Below are 21,684 nucleotides of genomic sequence, written 5' to 3' on the forward strand. Positions count from 1 at the left end.
CTGTTGTGTGTCTCAAGTGGTATATGTCTTTTCTCGGAGACAGGCGGAGAGGACATGTCTGCCTCCTCCTGGGTGTTTGCTTTGAGCTTTTGCTCCCACTGCCCAGGCACTGTGCCAAATTCCTTGCTCATGCTGAGAACCATGTCAGCGGAGGGGAACAGGTTATTCCGCACTACATCTTTGAGTTGCCTCACTTGACACAGCTGGCTTAACCTAGGAAAAGATTGAAGATGCTTCACAGAAGAGAATTGTGACAGTGGACAGGAGAATTATATCATACCCATATTACATATTTTTACCTAATCATAAGCATGGGCTTTCGTATAAAAAGAAAACTAGGTCTTTACAGATTTATTCAAGAGCTTGAGGCCACTGTAATCTCACTGTGTATATAAATACCGTGACAAAGCTTGGAAGCAGGAGTGGGGGACCATGTCTCTAACATAGACCAGAGGCTGTTTCATGATGGTCTCCAGGGACTCACAAAGATGGACAGGGCTCAGGCCCGCATCTAGCGAGTCATAGATGCGCTTGAAGAAACTCAGGCTGGAATTGTAGAGGACTATCACCTGCTCCTCCTCACTCCCACTTAGCCTGCAATACATCACAAAACCACTGGTTTCTCATTGGAATTTGACCTCAACACTCTAGCCAAATGGACAGCACAGCTGAAAACTGTTAACATGAGCTGTTAGGGCAAGATAGTGTTCATAGGCTTACTTCATAGGAACTGTCTCCCAAAGTCTCTTCACTGCTTTATGTTTTAGCCCTTCAAGAACAAAGACGTGCATGCTCTTATCTAGCATGTGGAATCCTGTAACAAAATCCAGATCCTTGCTCTCCCCCTGCTTGAAATTCATTTTGTAATTTGATAGGACTCTCGCAGTATTTTCCAGGGAGTGTGAGCCTAGATGGAAAGCTGCCGCGTTGATTCTCAGAATCTCTGCCCTCAGCTTGGCCATCACAGAGACATTGCTGTACCTGAAGAGGTAGATGACGCGTCCAAACGGACCTTCTGAGGAGCCCAATTCACAGCTATCACTCGCAACATTCAGTGGACAAGCTATTTCAATCTTGACTTTGAGTTGAGAATTGGCATCAAAGTAATGGCCCTGTTGCATGGGCTGTTTGCTGGATATATAAGCAGCAGCTGGCGTGTTCATCATCTTCCTCTCCCATCCACTTATCGCCCTATCCAACAGGTGAGGTGGAGGGGAGCATTTGATCGCTAGGTGTAGCTTGAGACTCCGCTGCCCAAGCAACAGCTCAGAGAGGTTGAGGCTTGCAATACCAAAGGAGTTATATACCTTCGTCTTCTGTTTCGAGGGATTATAATCGCTGCGTTTCCCACTGACCAGCGTTACATTACTCGGCTTGTCATCATCTGGCCCCGTGCCGAGTATCGAAGTGGTTTTGGATGGTTTCTCCACCTTCTTGTCGCGATCATGAACTTCTATCTCCAGAGGAGGACCTGCGAGGAACTCCTGGAGTTCCCCAGGACTCATCAAGCCGGTCAGAATCACATTCACATCCTTGAAGTAGACATTGGCACCATGCTGTTGATAATTTGTCCTGTGCGTTTTCAAGTTGTGGAACTTGTACTGGCAATACACAGGCAGACATTTCTCCTGGGAAAAAGAATACAATATTTAAACTGTGTCTTACATCGAAGCATGCAAATCAAATTGTATCTAATTATTCATAACATGTAAAGTATGTATCACTGTAACTTTGCTGCTAATGAGATGAAATTCACACCTCCAGGACATCAAAAGGGACTGGCGATGAAGGCATTGAGTTGGCTGACAAAATGGTGATGACCAACGGATTGAGCTCAGCCTTCAGTTGATCAGATATTAATGGTCTGTCCAGAGAGATGTTGCACATGGCCTCGCATACCCCGGATGAACATATAGAGAAGCAGTCAGTCAGTGAGATCTCACCTGGTAGAAATAACAGACCACATGATGGATGTTTGATCTCATGGATAACATACGTGTAAAAGTGTGAAATTTGTGTAAAATGCTATAATCTCACAGTCTAAATATCTTTTTCCCTTGTTTCTCAGTAATCCTATAAGTAATCCCCTACATTTTCAAATGCATCTTATTACTTCCTCCCTAACCTAGATGGCATGCTGCTACCTATATAGACAGCATGGTTGATTCCTTTGGAGAGAATTCCTTAACATTTGTTTTGGATGCTGTGACAGCCATCAGCCGCATTTGACATATTTTTGGGTTAATAAAAACCCTTACTTTTTGCACTTTATTTTTGCCTCTTGTGTCCTACCTGCTCAGTCCCTCACAGATGCTATTCGTGTAAATAAAGGGTTGACTCACCTGCCAACAAATGCATTGGACTGATTTCAGCTGAAGCAATGCCATTCCTTTTGATATTCTCAAGGTCAGGAGCATCGATTGTAGGTTGTTGGAAGCCTCTTTTCTTCGGTTCAGCCAACTTTGTGTCCATGTCCTTTGTGTCTATGAAAAGTGTTGTTTTAATATCTTAGAAGCACGTCAGTATGATGGCTGGCACAGATATAAAATCAAATAACTTGTGTTACTTTAAATTGCGTAAATCAAAATGTCATTACATACAGATGACTGTTTTACCGGCTGTGACATGATTCTTCTCTTGTTTTTGAGGCTTGTCAGGTCTACTTCCATCAACTGAGCACAAGTCCTGTTCCAGTCCAGTGACAGATCTGAATAACACAGGCTTGTTGATTATGCATTACACTAATCAGAGTGTACTGAGAGTATCATTCATTATCATTTCCCTGTCCCATTATTGGTGGTATACAAAATGATTTATACTGTAATTTACAATTTCTCTCTCAACTGGACAAAACGTGTTCAGACGGAATGCATGTCTAGTTCTTCGACATGGATTATTCCATGAAAAACTGCTAAATGGTATGATAAATAGTGTTCAAAAGGCCATAAAATTCAGCCAAACTGTCTTCTCTTCAGTGTCTTAAAGAAAAGTATTGAGCAACAATCTGATCAATTTACACTGAGATTTGATACACACAACAAGAGGAAAGTTGAGCGGCAGGGTGGCCTGGTGGTTTGAGAGACAGCTTTGTACCCAAAGGGTCATGTGATCAATCCCCAGCCAATGTCTCCATCAGCTGTGTACTGTCTTTAGAAGAGTCTTTGAGCCAAGACACTCAGCCCCTACCTGCTCACTCTTTTTAAGTCACTCTGAGTAAAAACAGCTAAATGGCTTAATTTACCTCGCATGCACAGCAGTGGAGGATGGCATCTTCTCATTGGCTGCCAGATCTAACCTTGAGGCTTTGGGTTCAGCTGCTGGTGAGGCTTTAGGATCCACTGTTGGAGGTTAAAGATTGGAGTGAACAGAATCACATTTGTGTGAATCACATCTTACGATACCTTCATTGTTGCAGTAAAAGGGCCTGCTTTACATACAGAATTGGCTATGTTTGTCATGCAGTACTATATAAGACAAAACATTTTACATTTACCTGTTGTGGTGCCCGCTTCAGGATTGTGTTTCAACAGCATTGCATTTCTGTGCTTTTTTGATGTGTTTGATTTCTCCTCCTCAAACACAGTTCTCAGCCTGTATACCATATTCTTGATACCACCTTATAGGGAAGATGTCATTTTGTATTTCATGCAAGAAGCACCAAATGGTTATTATTTTTGTTGGCTTTTTCCAAGCACAAAGTGGCACAGCGACACGCAATTTGATCTTTTTTTTTCCTCAATATGGCGATTTTCACAGAGCTCATATACTATGTGATCAGTGATTTCCTTTAAAAAAAATAATATTTCACTATTAGAATTAGATGTGCATCAGAATAAGGATTGCATACCAAAGACTTTAAGAATCCAATCTGAATCACAAATGTGATTTAAGCTGTCATGTATATTATATTTGATTTTTACTTCAGTTTAATATTACATCACACCTCATCCAATGCACAAAAAACCCCCAGAAATATCATGGCATAAATACAGGTTTGAGTGATATGGGGGACAGCAGGACCTGATGCTCACCACACATGTGCGTTGCGTCCTCGGATTGAGCCTGCGGCAGCCTGAAGGCCTTGGGTCTGTCATACCGGGCCTTGCTGGACACTTTGTCCTTGCCGTTCCAGATCCGGAGCCAGATCTTATGAGAGAGCAGCTTGATCAACAATTCTCTGTCGACTCTGACATCGAAAGACTGAGTCCAACCGACCCATGTCCGATCTCCCTCGTGCCACGGTCTCAAAATCTGTCCGAAAGTTCACACATTTATCATTAGATCTATTCACAATAGGACGATATATTGAAATTCAATATATTGCAATACAAAAATGTAAATGAATGGTGATATTAGCTCCATTTTATTCCGCTGTAGTAATCACAGATGAGACGCTTGACCATCACAGTTTCACAAGCTCTCCATCCAAATTATATTACTGTCACTTTGTAATGACATTTTTAAATTGTTGTTTACATTCTAGCGAGCCAATGGCATTGCTAGAAAGATTTGTGGCTCAGAAATAAACGGAATTCTGCACAGTCAGACTTTGTTGTCACTGATCATATCGTGAGATAAGCATATCATCCCATCCCTAGTGCTATGTAAATAAAGTTTATTATTATTATTATTATTATTATTATTATTATCATTGTTCATGCAGGGAACACACACACACACACACACATCTCCATCATCAAGTGGTGGTTACCTTCGACTCATTTTCTTTGTATATTTTTGCTGCCGGCCCAAACATCACTAGGTCCACTTTGGCCTTCTCTGTGTCCCCCGGCAGCAGAATGTATTCAATATGATAGTAGCCTTGAGCTTTGGGGTTTTCCAGCAGAACACTGGATGAGACTTTCTTCAGCTTTTTCTTGGCTACATGGCTCTCCTCTTCTTCTTCTTCTAAAAAAGAGAATATATCTTTGTGAATGAGATCGAGGATGAAAGCAAAGCTCTGATGTCTGTTACTAAGATTATGAATTAGAATATCAGCAATTCAGCACACTGATCCTGGTACAGTGATGCTGCCCACACCCAGATCCTGCGCTCACAGACAAACTCGTGTTCGTCTATCATACATGAAATATGGGAATTTACCTCTTGGAAGAGCTATTGCAATGTAAACTGTCCATGTGACGTTATAGGAGCCATCATCGAGCTCAGCAGGTGGACTCGATCCATTTGCCAAGTCCTGCACCACAGATGGCAGATCAGTCTGAGAGAGAAGGATAGCTTCTTGTCCTTTAGCAGAAACGCCACTATCTGTGTCACCTCCAATATCACACTCTGACCCTGAATTACAGAGATGCTTCTCTGAGATGCTTGTCCTGGGGTCTGATTCCACTGTAATGGTTTCCATAGAGATCACTATATGAAAAAAGATAAAGAAAAAGGATGCCATGACTTTCCCTTGTGCAGAATAGCACTCTTTTAGACTAAAAACCAACTGTAAACCTATATTCTGCATTCATTTTACAGTGATTCTTAACAACTGGGACAGAATGTGTCCAACACAAAAGTTAAAAAATAAATAAATGATGAAAAAGTGACTACAATTTTACAACAGGGAATTTTGCTCTGCATATTTCTTTCTTTCTCAGATCTTTTTATTGATTTTGCACCAGTGTTGTAGACAACAAACAGTGACATATCCAAGATGTATGAGTGAACTGGTTTCTGATTTGACAGACAAGACATATAAACAAGAACGTGAACCAACCCTCAGTTCTATTAACTCCTACCCAACCTTCACATACTCATTAACCCTTCCCACCAAAAATTCCTCCCACTTGCTCTGCATATTTGTTTTTTCGCCATAATATTGGATTTGAAGTCTGGCCCACACACGTAAAAGGCTATTAATCACAATTTCAAACTTTCCAAACAAAAAAAAAAGTTAAATACTTCATAGATTTTGTAATTGAATATATTAGGTGAGAGAGAGGCATGAGCAGTAGCCTAAACTATAAATGCAGTGAATGTTTATGGCTCTAGAAACATACTATAGCCATGAAATCTCAACTTCATATTGGTGTTTCACGCCATAACACACATCACTTTACGTTTCTTTCTGTGTGCCCACCTTGAGTCCTGTTTGTCTGGAGTGTTCAAAGTCCTCCTGAACTGGACAATTCAGTGTGAACGGTGTCGGATAGTTCCAGGATTTAGTTTAGTTTCAGTTTGTTTAGCTGAATCGAGTGTTGAATCAAATGTTTCGCATTAAACTCTTTAAACCCATGACTAAACTGCTGGAGTAAGCCAGGCTGTCACTCGGAATGCAATGCGTCGCCATGGCAACCACTGTCCTGAAGAGGAAGTGAGGTATGGGTATGTATGGGTCGCTGCCTTCAAGTGCTGTTGGAAATATCAGCATTACCCTCGACCTCACCTGAACGATCCGACAAAGTGTCTAAATTCAACGGGGAAAATCGGATGTTTTTTATTGACAACAAAACAAGTTCTGAGTACAAAAAAGTACCAGGTAAAACAATTTATAAATATTATATATGCCCTAAATCAAAACTATTCAGCCTTTATTTTATTCCTTGCCTGCCCAACATAGTGCTGTAATGTTTAATTTCATTAATAAAATTGTAAAGTTAGGTTTCGAGTCAGTCCATGTATTCTTGCGGATATGGAAATTTCCTATAATTTTTTAATAACAGTTAAGTTATCAATATGTTTATGTAGGCTACAAAATAATTCATTTCCAGATGTATTATCAGAATTTAAAAGTTGCCGAGATGTGACATGGTAGCGTGGGTAAAAGTTATGTATTTTATTATTAGGCTTGTTGTTTGAATTCTATATAAATAATGAGTAGGATATTGTTGTATGTTCCTGTTTTCATGCTTTGTTGAATTTCTTGCTGTCACACATTTGGTTTTGATACATGAATCAAAACATCAGCTATTCTTAAGTACTTTCTCTCTCCACTTTGTTATTCATTCCAGCCAAAAGCACCGTGTGCTATTTACGACCCCAGCAATTCGGAGAAAGGAACTTACGAGGAGCACTTGAAGGCAGCATAGTGCACCGTGGAGCGATGCTGAACTTTCCATTACTTTAGTAAAGTTTTGCACTGATAGATTTCCACGGAGGCAGACGGCCTACAAGCTCCATGCACATTCATTTGAATGTTAATGAGCTGAAAAGTAGATAGACTAACAGGCTATTAACTATTGAGATGAGTTATATAGTTATAATATATACTGTAGATAAAAATCGAGATATAGTGATCGCAAAAAGCAGAGAGTTGGACATAGCAACATAAATAAAGGTGCTACAATGCTACTTACAGGTAAACTACAAGGTTGTTTTACCTGATTCACATAAGTAGCCTAGCCTATACATTCCAGTTCAAAGGCATGTATGCAAATGTGCATCACTAACTGTTCACAAGTGACTGTGGCCATATATAAGGAACTTGTGCAAATAGGGCAAACTGTGCAAATAGCCAGCATCAAAATATGTGGGCCAGAGAAAAATAAATGTTTCATTCCAGCTTTCAGACCATGCTGTAAAAAAAAAAAAGCATCTTAGGCAAATTACATCTTAACAAGATGAATGACAAAAGTAACATGGAGCAAATAGCTGTGGTTTACACACCTGGTGGCAATTAGGCTCGTGCAAACAGCAGTTCGAGACCGTTATATGTCTGTGTTATTGAATTCTGGATAGCACCCCTACTTTTGGATTTGGGGGGCAGTGCTAAAATTCAAATGTGCTCCGTGCCCAGCACACGCCTCGTTTCAGCCCGAGCCGCTCTCAGTCTGTGGAGTGCTGCTGGGAGGATGGAGATGCGAAGTACACGGTGTTGTTAAAAAGAAAGAGGAACTGTCATAAGTTTGCGGAGGTAGAATAGGATGTTGCTCATTGGAAATAATGGATAAAGCAGACTTCAATGATCCATACGGCCGACCAGCGCGCAGAACACAATGGATAGTCAGCACTCTGGCGTACCATTACGGACTGGACCGGGGAGTGGAGAACGAAATCATAGTTTTGGCCACCGGACTGGATCAATACCTACAGGAGATTTTCCATCATATGGACTATCAAGGAGGCGGCAAGATCCCCGTCGAGGACTTTAACATCTTGTGCGAAATTCTGGGTTTGAACAAAGACCTGGAAGACTCGGAGTGCGCCGGAATTTTGGACAGTTTACCCGGCGAGTTCACCTTCAGACAATTTCACGCCAAGCTGTGCGGGCAATTCAGCACCAAGGCGGGGTGCCAGTATGAGAACGGCAGGCTGCTGGTGGGGAAAGAGAGCGAGCACATCGAGACCCAGATCCGCCTCAGGAGCCCGCTGAGGCGGCGAGAGAAGCTGCTGTCCGCCGGGGTGAGCGGCGGCTCCTCGCCCACCTCGGAGCGGCACGTCTCCGGCTGCAGGCTCGGCTCCTGCACCAGGGAGTGTTACGAGGAGATAGTCGCACTCGAAGAGGCCGAGGACAGAGTGGCAAAGCTGGAGGACGAGAACGCAAGTTTGAGGGAGTTGATCGAGGACATGCGCGCCGCGCTTCAGAGCAGCGATGCCCGCTGCTTGGCTCTGCAGGTGAGTCTGGTGCTGGTGATGCTGGCACGATTGCGTAGCAGTGTGTGATGTTCTGGCAGATATAGTGCACACCTACAATCATATTTAAGCTTTCAGTGTGAATCACATGGGGAATGTCTTTATATGGGATGATGTTATGCACATATCACAGGAAAAGTAAGTACAGGATTATTATAGGGCTATTATAAGAATATTATGGTGATATCAGTTGGATCATAAAAGTCCCTATTGGGTTATTATAGGAATATTACAGTGATACCATAGGAGATGAAAAAGATACCAAATATAAGGATACTGTAAACTCATTATTGAGTACCATAGGTACACCATAAGTCCCTGTAGGAATATAAAAGGAACAGTGGTGCTGCTAGGAATTCTAGGCTCCCTGACAAGATGTGATGTGGGCCCCCCCATCCCACCCCACCCCACCCCTGTGAATCTGATTTAGTACAGTATCACATCACCTGTCTGAAGGGCCTCATCTTGCTTGGGACCCCCTATAAGTTCTCTCTTCCAGTGATTTTTCACTGGAGTATATCTTCCATAGCCTGGTTTCTGATGCAGTCCCTTCTCGTCACCTGCTGCTCTTTACTTCAGGTAGGACTGTGGAAAAGCCACTCCAAACATAAACCAGAGGAAGGCTGCTTCATCGCCCACCAGAAGCAAGCCGCCCAGAAAAGCATAAGCAACGTGAAAAGCAGTGCCTACAGCGACCTGCAGAGTCTGCAGAGCATCATCCACGAGATAGAACTGCTGCGGAGCTCCAGAGACCGGCAGGTGGAGGAAGCTATGCTCTGTAATCAGAGACTGGAGAAGGAGCTGCGGAGCTCTAAGGAGGCCGTGGTGGCTCTGGAGGACTGCAACCGAGCTCTGAAGAGAGAGCAGGTGGGGATGAGGAGGAAGGTGGAGGAGGCCAGGCAGGCGCTGCTCAGCGGCCTGGGCAAGGTGAAGGAACTGGAATCCAAAGCCAGTCACGTGCCAGCACTCCAGAGACACGTCCTCCAGCTGGAGTCAGAGCTCCTCTACTACAGGTAAGAACATGGGGTGTTGGCTTCAAGGCTTTACGTGTAGCATTTTAACATAATAAATCATCACCACATTCATTTTGAGACATTGGTATGATGATCGTACACAAACGAGACCATCGCTGAGAAGATTGGCAGCCTCTACTGGCCTCTATACTGTATTTTACATTAGACTGCACCCTATACTTCCACTGGACTATCTTGACATAACAGTTATGACAATTGTCGCCTCCACATCAATTCATTTGGATTGACATATCATATCACAATAGTTTTATGTGATTGATATAAGTGTATTTGTTGTATGGCCATTTGGTAATTCTTTAATCAAGAATTGTTTAATTCTTTTCAACTTTTTACACAGGAAAAAAGATACAGCTCGTACATTTTTCTAATGGTTTTAGCTTGGTGGTGTTGACACAGGAATACTGCGCTATGGTCACAGAGGGAGCAGAGTGTATTCTCCTCTTACCTATCCATTAGGCCCAATCAGCCGTTAAACCCAATGCAAAACAAGTGGTCAGAACCGTGTTTGGCTGTGTACGGTACAATGAGAACGAAGGGCTTGTTTTGGCAACTTGTTGCATTAGGAAGGCCTCTGTGGCTAGAATGAACCATAATGAATTATAATTCCTCCTGGAATAAAAAACGACTCCCTGTTTACTTCTGGCTCCGTGCCTGGAAAACTCTGCCATGCTATTTATGAAGGTTTGATGTGGTTAACTATTCCAATTTTCAGCCTTGTTTTGTTTGGGTTTGTTTAACAGGCGTCGTGTGTGGCAAGCCGGTCCTGCTTGAGCTCCGCTACCGTCGGGAACTATTCATTTTCATGGAAGCTTAGCTCTTCAGGGTGTAATTGGACATTTAAAGTACAAAGCCATTGGTTTAATGTTTACCTTTGTGTCTGTTGTGCCTGTTCTCACCATATAATCAATGTCTGCAGGTCTGGCTTATTTAGATAGCAGATGTCTCTAAACGGTTGTAACATCTGAATAGCGCTGTTATTATAGACTCTAAGTAAGACCTGCGAGACGCGGTCCTGCACCAGCAGAGCCAAAGCCTACCTATGAGATTATAGTCCGCCCTAATACCTGCTTCAAACTGATTCCAAATAACAAATTTTGCAACCACAGTGCCACTTCATAACCCTAAACTCGCTAATCTATGCAGACTCTGAAGACTGTTGTTGGAAAAGTCTTTTCACTAGCCGTCCATTGATACCCTAATGCCAAATAATTCAACGCCACAAAGGGTCTGACTTGTCAAGAGAGAGCTCCATTGAGCGAGGACCTCAACAGACTGACCATTCCCATCAATCTCCACTCTGTTCTTTCACTCCGGCCCACGAAGGAACAATACCAGATCGGCACCCCCGTCCTATGGATCTTAGCAACCGGGCTCCATGAATATTCCCACTGAAAGCCTCAATGCTTGCTCAGCCACGTCTCATCGGGGGGCGGGGGGGTTGGTGGTGGTGGCATTGTTTTAACATTTCTATCCTCAACGAGCGCTATAATATTATTCATCCAAACATGAAAAACCCCAAACTCTATATACTCAGGCTGTTCATTACGTTCAAAGACCCAGCTAGAGCAAGGTGTCAGGGGAAGAACTCAAATAAAAATGTCTCAATCTCATTTCATATTTGAAGGATAGAGGGTTTTTTTTTTCCATATCTCATTTTACCTCTTGCTCCTAAGCTGTCTCTGATCTTTGCTCATCACATAAAGGCTTGTCTTGTTCTTTTCCCCACAAGTAAAAACTTTAAGTTAACTGAAAATGAAGTCGTTACTGTTTGGACATGCTGTGTCAGTGTCAGATGGCTGGGATTCTAATGTGGTCGATCTAGAGATGCAGCAGTCTGTCGAGGGATCTGGTGAAATTATCGGCCGTAACCTTATCTCCGCGGCTTACTTTTAAACCGCTGTGAACGGTAATGGGATTAACTCTGAGATGTTGGTCGGATCTCAGAGATACAGAGTTACAAAATTGGAGGGGGGGGGGGTTCTGCTTCATTGGATTGCACACAGTGGATAGTGACAGTAAAGATGGCCCACAATAACAAGAGTGTCTGGTATAAGCCTTAACAGGACGCCCGTGAGAATATTATCAAAATGTTTGCTTTCCTTTATTTTTTGCATCTGTGTGCTTTGATGTAATCCAACGCTCTCGTCCAGGAAATCCACCGATAATGCATTTCTCAGTTCTCCATCATCGTCCCGGTGGAAGTCGTTGTAAAAAAAAAAAAAAAAAAAAAAAATGTGGTCTTCGGCCTGAAACTCAAGATGCGGGGGTGTTGTTGCATAACGCGTCTGTGATGTCTTTGGACCGTATGCTGCAACGGAGCAGAGGGCAAGACTCAGATGGGAGCCGCCCCCCCCCCCTTCCAACGGGACCCGATGAGCGCAGGAATGAACGCCCAAGTGCACTGCCATGAAAAACCTGGACGGTCGACCAAATGTTGCTCTTAGTTCTGTCCTTTATTTTTTGGGAGGGGGGAACTCCAGAAGGTAAAGGGAGTCTAAATCAGTCACTGTAGCCTATAGAGCTCTGTGGGCCAGAGGCGTAGACAATGGGGAGCACAGCGAGAGGAACAAAAAGAGAAGAGGGGGGGAGGAAAGTCTACCATCTGGAGGAAGAGGCAAACACCCGACTGTTTGTTCACGAAATGACAGACATGTTTTCCGAGGCCCAGAAGAGAGGGACGGCCTCATTCGTCTTTCTGTCTTTCTTTTTGTGCCTCGAAGAATAGATACAGAGTGGAAATACAAAATCGCTCTCGGTGCCACGAAAACAACCCGGGTCGCCTTTTCGTCTAGGATTCTTTTTTTTTTTTCGTTTTATTCCCTCGCTTGAGTCCGGGGCGTCTCTCTCGACATACCCCAGCTATTTCCAGATAGCACATACGAGCACATGGTTAAAGCGGGCTGGTTTAAAACTCGCTTTTTTTTTCGTTTTAACAGCGCCTCTGCAGACATCTCCTCTGTATGCCTCTAACCCTTGGCCCTCTGATGCCGGGCCCCGGGGGAGGCATAATCTCCCAGCCTTTTCATGCTCTCTGCGTGGCGCCCGAGAGAGAGAGAGAGAGAGAGAGAGAGGGTAGGGGAGGGGAGGGGGACGAAGGCCCTGCAGACCATTTATCTGCCTCCGCACAAGAGCCGGAGCATTGTGAGGAGCAGGTGCTGCCACGGCATTCCTGCCCCTCTTTTAAATAATACGGAAAGGAAAGGACACACTCGAGGGACGTCTGGGACCCGGCGCTCCCTCTGCCGCCTCGCTGTTGTTCTTGAACAGCCTTCCAAAAAAAAAGCCCACACTGCCAAGTGGGCTCGTTTTTTCGCTCTGAACCGCCGCCCCGCTCTCCCTCTCTCCCTCTCTCTGGTTTGGAGGTATTCTCGCTCCGCTGACATCAGCAGAACTACATCACACACAAAATATCTTCTGAAACGTATGCCACCCACCCTCGTAGGAGGTTGGAGCTCTCTTCCTCTACTTTTAATCCCCCAGTGTGCTTTACTTTCGGGGGGTTTCTTTGCACCTTGCTCACTCGGGAAAGCTTAACCCCCCCCCTCTGTAAATGTTACAGGCCTCGTTTTTTTTTTTTTTTTTTGGTGGATTAAGCCCTCGGCCTTTACTAAATAATCACCAAATGAGAGGCACCTCGCTTCCCTGAAAGCACAGTCGCTTTATGTGTATCCCAGGAACCAGCCCATTGTACATAAGAGGACTTGATTAATAACCGTCAGCTATGTAAACACCCCCACCCTCCCCCATGCTGCGGGGCACCCACAAAGCAGGGAACTTCAAGTTCAAGCTCAGGTCTACTGCGCGCCCTGGTTTTTAACCTCTGCAGAACAGGAGACCTGTCATTGACCGATGACACCTGAAAGAGGAAACTACTCTTTGGGGAGTGTGGGAGGGGGAATGGTGATGGTGGGTGAGTGTGTGTGTGTGTGTGTGTGGATGGAAAGTTCACTTCAGCACTGCGCTGTGATAAACACAGGAAGTACTCTGGGTGTCCTGACTCTAACCACAAACAGCTGGACTGCCCCCCCCCCCACCCCCCCCGCAGGCCAAAAGAATGGGTTCAGACTGTTGTTAATAGGGCAGAATACAAGATCCTTTTGATTACAAAATATCCTGACATAGCACAGTGGAGCACATCATGTTTTAGATATAATTTGACTCCTTCGTGTGCGTCTTGAGGAATGTAATAATGATTAGGCCTACATTACACAGGCTAGGAATTGCTTCCACACATTAAATTATGCTATTAGTGCATTTTTACTGCCAACAGCTTAAAGGTCCCATATTGTACAAAACAGTTTTTTCCTTGCCCTTCCATGTGTAAGCATTTTGTCGTTGTATCTAACAGCCAAGATCATGTGAAATCTGAAACTCCTCCCGTTTTGCCATAGTTTCCTTATTTAAAAGTCGTGTGATTCTACAAGCCGTCTGGATTTGGAGCCATTAGTGACATCACTCGCTGACAATCTGCATTTGACCGACCCAAGGTGAATAACCACTCCCACAGCCGGAAGCCCAACCTTCCAATGAGGCGGCCAATCAGAGTAGTGGTTCATTAGCATAAAATCAATAGCCACAGAAAACAGCCTGTTGAACACAAACCACAAAAGCTGGATTTAGGTGGGGTTTTTTTGCTATACACTTCACAAATGTTTTATAAAGACCACAGGGAACTGTGTTAAATTGCTAAGAAAGAATAAAATATGGGACCTTTCAATGGCAAGTTAATATCATACCAGGCTAGGAGGATAGCTCCCTCCTCAGTTGTGAAAGACAGTGTAATATATAATCACATGCAAGGCAGCCTACAGAGAGAGTAACTCAAATACTTCTGTTTTCCACAATAAATGCTGTCTGGAGACATGATGTTATCCTGAAGGGCATAGGGTTCATAATTTTGACCAGAGATGAGCCAAGAGGTTCCTTTGATACAGGAGCCAATGGAATCTGAACAAATTGAGAGGGGGGGGGCATACAGACAGTTCAGGAAATGTTAAATTGATTATCTAGGGCTGCCCAGCTAGTATGGGACTCCCAGGATAACAGTAGCTAGAGTGGTCCAGAAATCACGGCTTTGAGGTCAGTTTCAAGTTTCCTATAGAACATACAGTATATCAGTAAATTCAGAGGTATGCCATAGAAAATCAGTTCCCAACAGTCTGTTTAAAACAACGTTCTTACAGTATGCTGCACCTACTGAATGGGACAATATTCAAATAACACAAAAAGTCCTTTCTGTGCACAAAATGGAAATAAGGATCATCTTACTAGTTTGTGGGAAAGATTAAAGATTTTCATTGGTGTGTATGGTGAACCTGTGCAATATGCAAAGATAGATTCTGAATCCTACTTATGATTGTCATTACAGTACCTAATATATATATATGATATGATACCTGCACTGATGGAAGTGGAGTTCATACTGTAAAATCACTCATTAACATTGACACACATGCAACACATTCAGAAGTTCTTAATTAACCCAAAACTATTGCAGGTTTCGACGATATGTAAAAGCGTTTCACCATCGGGGTATTTAATTTTCTCCCATTCAGCAAAATAAATAAATGAGCAGATATTTTTCATCTTCGCTCCAAAATCCATCCGTGCTGCTTTTCCATTGGTACGTTGGCGAGAACTCCGGTGCCTGTCTCATGAAAACACGGCTCGAATTTATGTCTACGTCTGCTGTATCCCGCAGTCCACAACCACCGTCCAGGATGTCTGCCTGGAGTACTTTCAGGTGTCTGTGCTCATCTAGCTGGATTTCCCATGCTCAGCACCCACCGCCGAGCGCGTACTCGCCGCTCCCAGTCACTTTCACCGCTGAACCGTGAGATGAGGTCCCCGCCTCGAGCAGCATTAATCTCATACACAATCATAATCCCCCCCCCCCAAAACCAGTTTTCACGACAACCGCCAAGTTCGTTTTTTTTTTTTTGTCTCTCGAGACTAAAAGCCGGCACCGTTCTTTTCACCTCCATGTCAAGAGCCGGAGCCAGAAGCCGCGGCCTTGATACAGTATTCACTGGACCCAGGCTACAACTTCGGTCCAACCACTGTCAATTAAAGTGCAATTAGTCACACCAAAGCCCCCCCATTTGAAAAAGCCCTCCACCAGTTCATTCCAGAGTCAATGCGTTTCCACAGCAACCAGCAAGGTTTTTTTGTGTGTGTGTGTGTGTGTGTGTGTGCGTGCACGTCCGCGCCCCACTTGCACGTTGCTCCAATCGCAGCTGCGGGTCCTCATGAACCAGCTCCCTCTCTCCTCCGCTGTGGCCCCCAATAACTTAAACATGTCTCCCCGTCCTCTCTGATTGATTGCCTGAAACCATGCTGCAATTATTGACCTTCACTGAAGTCACTATTTTCAGCCCCAGTTCTGCACAAAGAAACCTATAGTATACAGATGCAGAGTATAATGTTGTCTTACGGCATAGCCTGCCTCGCGCCAGCAGGATATAAGCATGAGTGCTTCTTGACTGGATTTTTTTTTTTTTTTTTTTTTTGCAGTGAGCCAGGCTGGTGAAAACCTTTTTCAAGATTTTCTTCTTTTTTTTTTTTTTTTCTTTTTTTTTTTTCCCCGGCAAGACATCATCATCTGGAAACACTTATTCTGTGATTTACGAAGGCCCCCTATCGGATTTCCCCCAACACAAAAGACCAGACAGCAGGAGAAACCTAGAAAATTCAAACCATTAAGAAACGATTGATCTGCACAAACTGCAGTCTCAGTCTTTTTGGAGTAACAAATGTTTAAACGTGTCTTAGACGCAAAGGAAAGAACAAGACAAATAGACCTGCGCGTCTTTTCATCTGCAGATCACATTAGAAGAGCGTACGAAAAAGTGTTCACGCACTCGACATTTTCCCTACTCTCATTCTGCTCCAACCAATGTCAGTCAGTGTGTTTTACCTCACATCTTGCAGGCTCACTCCTGCAAACTAATAGCGCCATTCTACCACTGACCCACTTTACTGTGAAAATGCCTTAAAGATGCAATGTCTGGCTTCAATTACCCCTCCCAGATTTGGCGTACTATATCACAGGCTTCTATAAAATTATCATGGTGGTTGTAGATGTGGCTTAATATGCACTGCCTCATGTTACTCGATACGTTCACTTTGATGTTGGCAATTGGCTCGGATTGAATAGTTCTTCCTCTGTGCAAATTTGAAGAGCGCTCTCAGTCCCTTAGGCAGTGTCAAGTTTGTGCGCGGATAGATTCATAGCAGCGTGAATGAGGACATGCGCTCGGAGAGAACGTGCTGTCAAGCGGCTAAACAGGCCGTACTCCCTTTCAGGTCAGAGGTGTCCAAACTACAACTCCCAAGCAGCACCAGGGCAGAGCAGCGGTCGATCGGTGGGGGCGGCGGCGGGCCGGGCCAGAGTTGCTGCTCGGACTCCCAGCGTGACCGGCGTTCCCCGACGGGGCGCGCCGAGACGACCCCGGACAAAAGTAAGACGTCTTCCTCATAAAAACCACAGAACGCTGCGCTGCTGTCCAAGCCGTGACTGTGCAATGATGAGGAGGATTATGAGGTTGTTGAGGATTTTGCTTTTTTTACCCTTATTTATCTAGTAGGGATGGGACAATAAAGGGATTTCGTGAGATAAGCATATCGTCTCAACCCTATTATCTAGGGCAGTGGTTCTCAACCTTCTTGGCTCGTGACCCCATAAAACCACTTGATGCCTACTGGTGACCCCCGTTACAGGAGCATATAGAGGAAGAACGATATAAAGGATGTTTTATCTTTTTTCAGCTTGTTTCAATGAAAGCTGTTTAGTATTTCTGCTTAGTTTAGTATTGCTAAAAAAGCAAAAAAGTTGACAAAAAAAAAAAATGAAAAAATAGACATGATAATAATATAGTATCTATGTAGTATGTATAGTAGAAATAGATTTTTTCCCCCCTATCCCATAAATCATCTTGCGACCCCTGAAAATTATCTCCCGACCCCCAGGTTGAGAACCACTGATCTAGGGAAAGCCGAATGAGCAACGCCTTGCTTCACATTCTAACAGTTCCACACATTCACACTGGGAGCTGCCCAGTACAACCACAGTCTACCGTTGGCCACTGAGCAGCTCCACTGAAGCAGGTGGGGGGGGGGGTTTCAGTGTCTTGCTCAACAGCACATCGGCAGTAGTCGACGGAGACTGTTACTCGTTCACTTTGCCCCACCACATTTTCCCCCACCCGTCTGTTCACAAGCACGCGTCTCGTCTCTAACCCTCTGGGCTTCCGCCACCCCATGATAACGGCGATGGCTGATGATGTGTTGTGTGGTCTAGTGGAGGAGCAGCTGTTCCGCTCGGTGGAGGGCCAGGCGGCGTCCGACGAGGAGGAGGACAAGTGGACCGGAGACCAGCAGAGGCAGGTAGACGAGGTGAAGAGGATCCTGACCAGGCTGTCCTGCTGCGGGGAAAGGTACGACAGAGGCATCTCGTCACTGCACCGACTCGCGGTAGGCTAGTTTGCGAACAGCTGCACCTCCATTCATTGTCTTAGAGGAACGATAATCGAGTGCGCATGGCATGATGGGATAGGTAGTGATGTGTATCAGGCCTGCGATGTGGTGGGAAAGGTTTGCATTCATCTTTGAATAGAAGATGAAGGAAGAATTACTACTAGATTATTACGAGAATGTCTCAGGGTTTCACAAATTACATAAATGAAATAAATACCACATACACAGAGGTGAAACTACTAGCCTTCTTACTACTACTAGCCAGGCTTCTTGTTGCCCAACCATGAGTTGATGAAAGACTATTTGCCAGAAAGTTGGTGTATACCTTTAATACTGAATATGATCACATGTACACGCAACAGAAAAGCTATAACTGCTCCACCCCACAGACCTTCTATCTCTTAAAATGTGTCCTCCATCAGGTGCGACGACAAGGCGTTCAAGAAGCTGATGTCTAATTTCGGGAGCTCGAGGGGCGAGGAGAGCCGCAGCGCCGTCATGGAGCTCCTGGAGCGGGTGACCCGACTGAATAAGCAGCTGGAGCTGAAGGAGAGCCAGGCGGAGATAGACATGGACCAGGTACCAACCGCCGCGCACCTCCGTCCCACCCGGGTGGGCGACCATACTCTGCCACGCTCTGCCGGACCCATTTACACAAGACCGTTTCTCCCTGGACAATGTTTTGTCTCGCTTTACATCACAAGTACATTTCGAGGCTGTGTGTGTGTGTGTGTGTGTGTGTGTGTGGTGTTCAACTAGATTAGAGAGGACTGGTGAAGGTTGTAATGAAAGTGGAGGGCTTCAAAGGGAAACCACAGCTAGTGGCACGGCCCTGGAGCTTCCACTTAACCAAACCGCCAGCAGAGACTCCCTGTGTGTGTGTGTGTGTGGGTGCAGCTGTTTCTCACAGGAGCTGACCACAGAAACAACCCCCCCCACCCCACCCTTGCCCTGCATGACACTTAGGAATATCATAAATTAAAGCTGGCCTGTTACAGTCCAGTAGTATTTTCAACAACACAGGAAGACGGGCAGATGGGGGACCGTGACGTAACGCGTTCCCAGAATGTCTCAGCGCTCCGAGAGGAAGGCTGAAACTAAACAAACTCATCACTGTGAGGCTTTGTTAATGTGCAGGACGTATGGGGTGAGACCTTTGTCCTCGAGTCCTTTCTGACGTAATGACACGCTGCAGGGATTTCCAGCATTTTGTTTTTGGCAGGCGAATCTATAGCGTGGTCAGAAAAGTGTAAAGACGATGTTTTTATTTATGACAGAAATCCAGCTGCTTTCATGAGGCTGTCAAACTGTTGGCTGTGCACTGCGAAAAATGCCGATATTTACAACATGATTACATTTAATCTTGTCTTGAGTCCTAGTTTCACGTGTTTCAAGAATTCAGTCAAGGGTCTTCTTGATGTCTTCTTGAATCAAGTGTTTTCTTGACATGAGTGGAGTCTGGCTCGTCCAATGCAGACATTTACACTTTGACATTTGACATTGTCAAACTGCATTGGAAGCAAGTGGAATTATCTCACCTCAATGGCACAATTGTTCACTTGTCTCAAGAAAAATAAGATTCGACTCAACATTAAATGACTTAAGATGGATATTTTTTGCATCATAAATTAAACTAACAAGCTAGTACCAGAGTCTAATTTAGAGTGACTGGACTTTTCAAGGGATCGCGCGTTAATGTGAGGGGAAGAGACCGGTACCCTTTAGGCTGAATGGCTGTGTTGGGTCTTCCAGATGAAGGACTCTCTGGTGCAGGAGCTGCAGCAGAAGGCGGAGGAGACGGAGCTGCTTCAGATGGAGCTGCAGATGCTGGAGACGGAGAGGGTGCGTCTGTCCCTGGTCGAGGAGAAACTCCTGGACGTCCTGCAGCTCCTCCAGCAGCTCCGAGACCTGGTCAGTCACAGTTACACCGCTCAGTCGAGTCCGATGTCAACACCTTATTAGAAAGAACTCTTATGAAAAAGAACTATAATAATCCTATAAAAGTAAAAGTTATATAATATGCTATAGGAATATAAATGTGATACCAATAGAATTTTTTTTAAAATGCCATAAAGTAGGATAAAGTGACTATAAAATCATTATTGAGTAGTGAGAGGGTTGATTGTTGGTTCAACCAATATAGGCTGAAAATACCAGTGTTTTTGGATTGAAGCTTCTGATAGCAAATATTTTGTGCCGATATTCAATATCTTTACCATTTTCAGGAACAAAAATTAATATTTTTTTTATTCTTGGCACAGTGGAAAAGCCTCTGGAACAGCATCTAGACCATCATGTGAACTAAAACTGTCCACTAAAGCCCATAGTAATGAAATTCTTTTTGCTGGGTTGGCAGTTGAGTAAAATCCTCCCACACCACACTGGAATGATTTCTCTGGTTCTCCGGTCAGCCATCTTAAATAAAAACTTAGAATGAAAACATATTCACTAGCCGCGGTCAGGGAGGAACCTCCATCATATGGACAACATCGACTGGCTGATATCTCATTTTGAAATTAAAGGCCCATATCGGCCCGTTATACCAGCAAACCGATATCTCGGTCTAACCTACCGTAGGAATATTCTAGACGTATTATGGTGATGTTTCATTTTGATTTTTTGGATTTTGTAGGCTACATTATTCTGATGGCCTAGGACCAGAGAAAAGCTTTCATTTGTCTCCTAGCGCTAACAATGTTAATGATTAGGGATTTGAGAGCAGATTTGTTTCACTTGTTGAACATGTGTTAGGGCTTTTCTGGTTACAAGAGTCTGATTGCCTGTTAATTGCCTGACAGCCATCTGAGAATAGCTCTCTCTTGTTTCAGAATGTCTCCCGGAGGTCTCTGGGGAAAATCTTGCTCAGCACTTTGGAGGCTTGTAGCGACCCGCAACATGGTTAGTAGAACTCACACACACCCAATAAAATCAATAAAGTGTGTCTGTGAAACGTGATAATGAAAATGGACAATTACGCAGGGGCGGGGGGGGGGGATTGGATTAAGTTCTCGTAGGGTCGTCTTTAACGCGATTCCCCCACAGCGGTCACATCTGTTCCCTTTTTGCACAGGGAAAGCCCACATTCTGGAGGTGCTCAACGCTCTCTACCATGAGCTGGCAGCCTGTGAGGTTCTGTCCTCCGGTGGCCCTCTGGAGCGAGCCCAGAGCCACCAGTCTCTCAACGCCCTCATCATCTCCTGCTGAACAAGCCTGCCTCCTGCTGGGCCGAGGACGCTCCAGCACGTCTGTGTGGGAGTCAACAGCTTCTCTTCTTCATAGAGGACACTGAATATGAATGGCCACAACAATAACACAAGACAAAGGCCATTTGATTTTTGTATATAATGTATCATACTGTAGCTCATATATTCCTCAGGCCCTTCATGTCTATAAAGTGAAATGACTTCTTCCTCTTTAGCCTAGAATGTTAATTATTGTAGGCAAGGGCTTGACTCCTCATAGAGAAGATACTTGCTCTCATATGTTTGTTTTTTTTCCAGGGCGTTTATTGCACATAACTCTGTATGGTCCACTATGGTAATATTTTCTGAATTTGTCGCAATAGAGTTCTGAATGTGAAAATGTTGAAATAAGC

General features: G+C 44.3%; 1 protein-coding gene across 1 annotated transcript; it reads left to right on the plus strand.

Moving 5' to 3' along the window:
• The first annotated feature begins 7,890 nt into the window (after window positions 1-7,890).
• On the plus strand, window positions 7,891-21,293 carry efcc1 (EF-hand and coiled-coil domain containing 1). Its single transcript, XM_071520769.1, has 8 exons — window positions 7,891-8,562; window positions 9,160-9,593; window positions 16,920-17,074; window positions 17,914-18,049; window positions 18,512-18,668; window positions 19,842-20,000; window positions 20,918-20,987; window positions 21,160-21,293. Exons 1-8 carry the CDS (start codon window positions 7,891-7,893, stop codon window positions 21,291-21,293), a joined length of 1,917 nt encoding a protein of 638 aa, XP_071376870.1.
• Window positions 21,294-21,684: the final 391 nt, after the last annotated feature.

This window comes from Centroberyx affinis, unplaced genomic scaffold, assembly GCF_046629955.1.
Source record: "Centroberyx affinis isolate AG114_WGS23_722 - 3 ecotype Tasmania unplaced genomic scaffold, CSIRO-AGI_Caff_v1 ptg000067l_1, whole genome shotgun sequence".
Lineage (NCBI taxonomy): Eukaryota > Metazoa > Chordata > Actinopteri > Beryciformes > Berycidae > Centroberyx > Centroberyx affinis.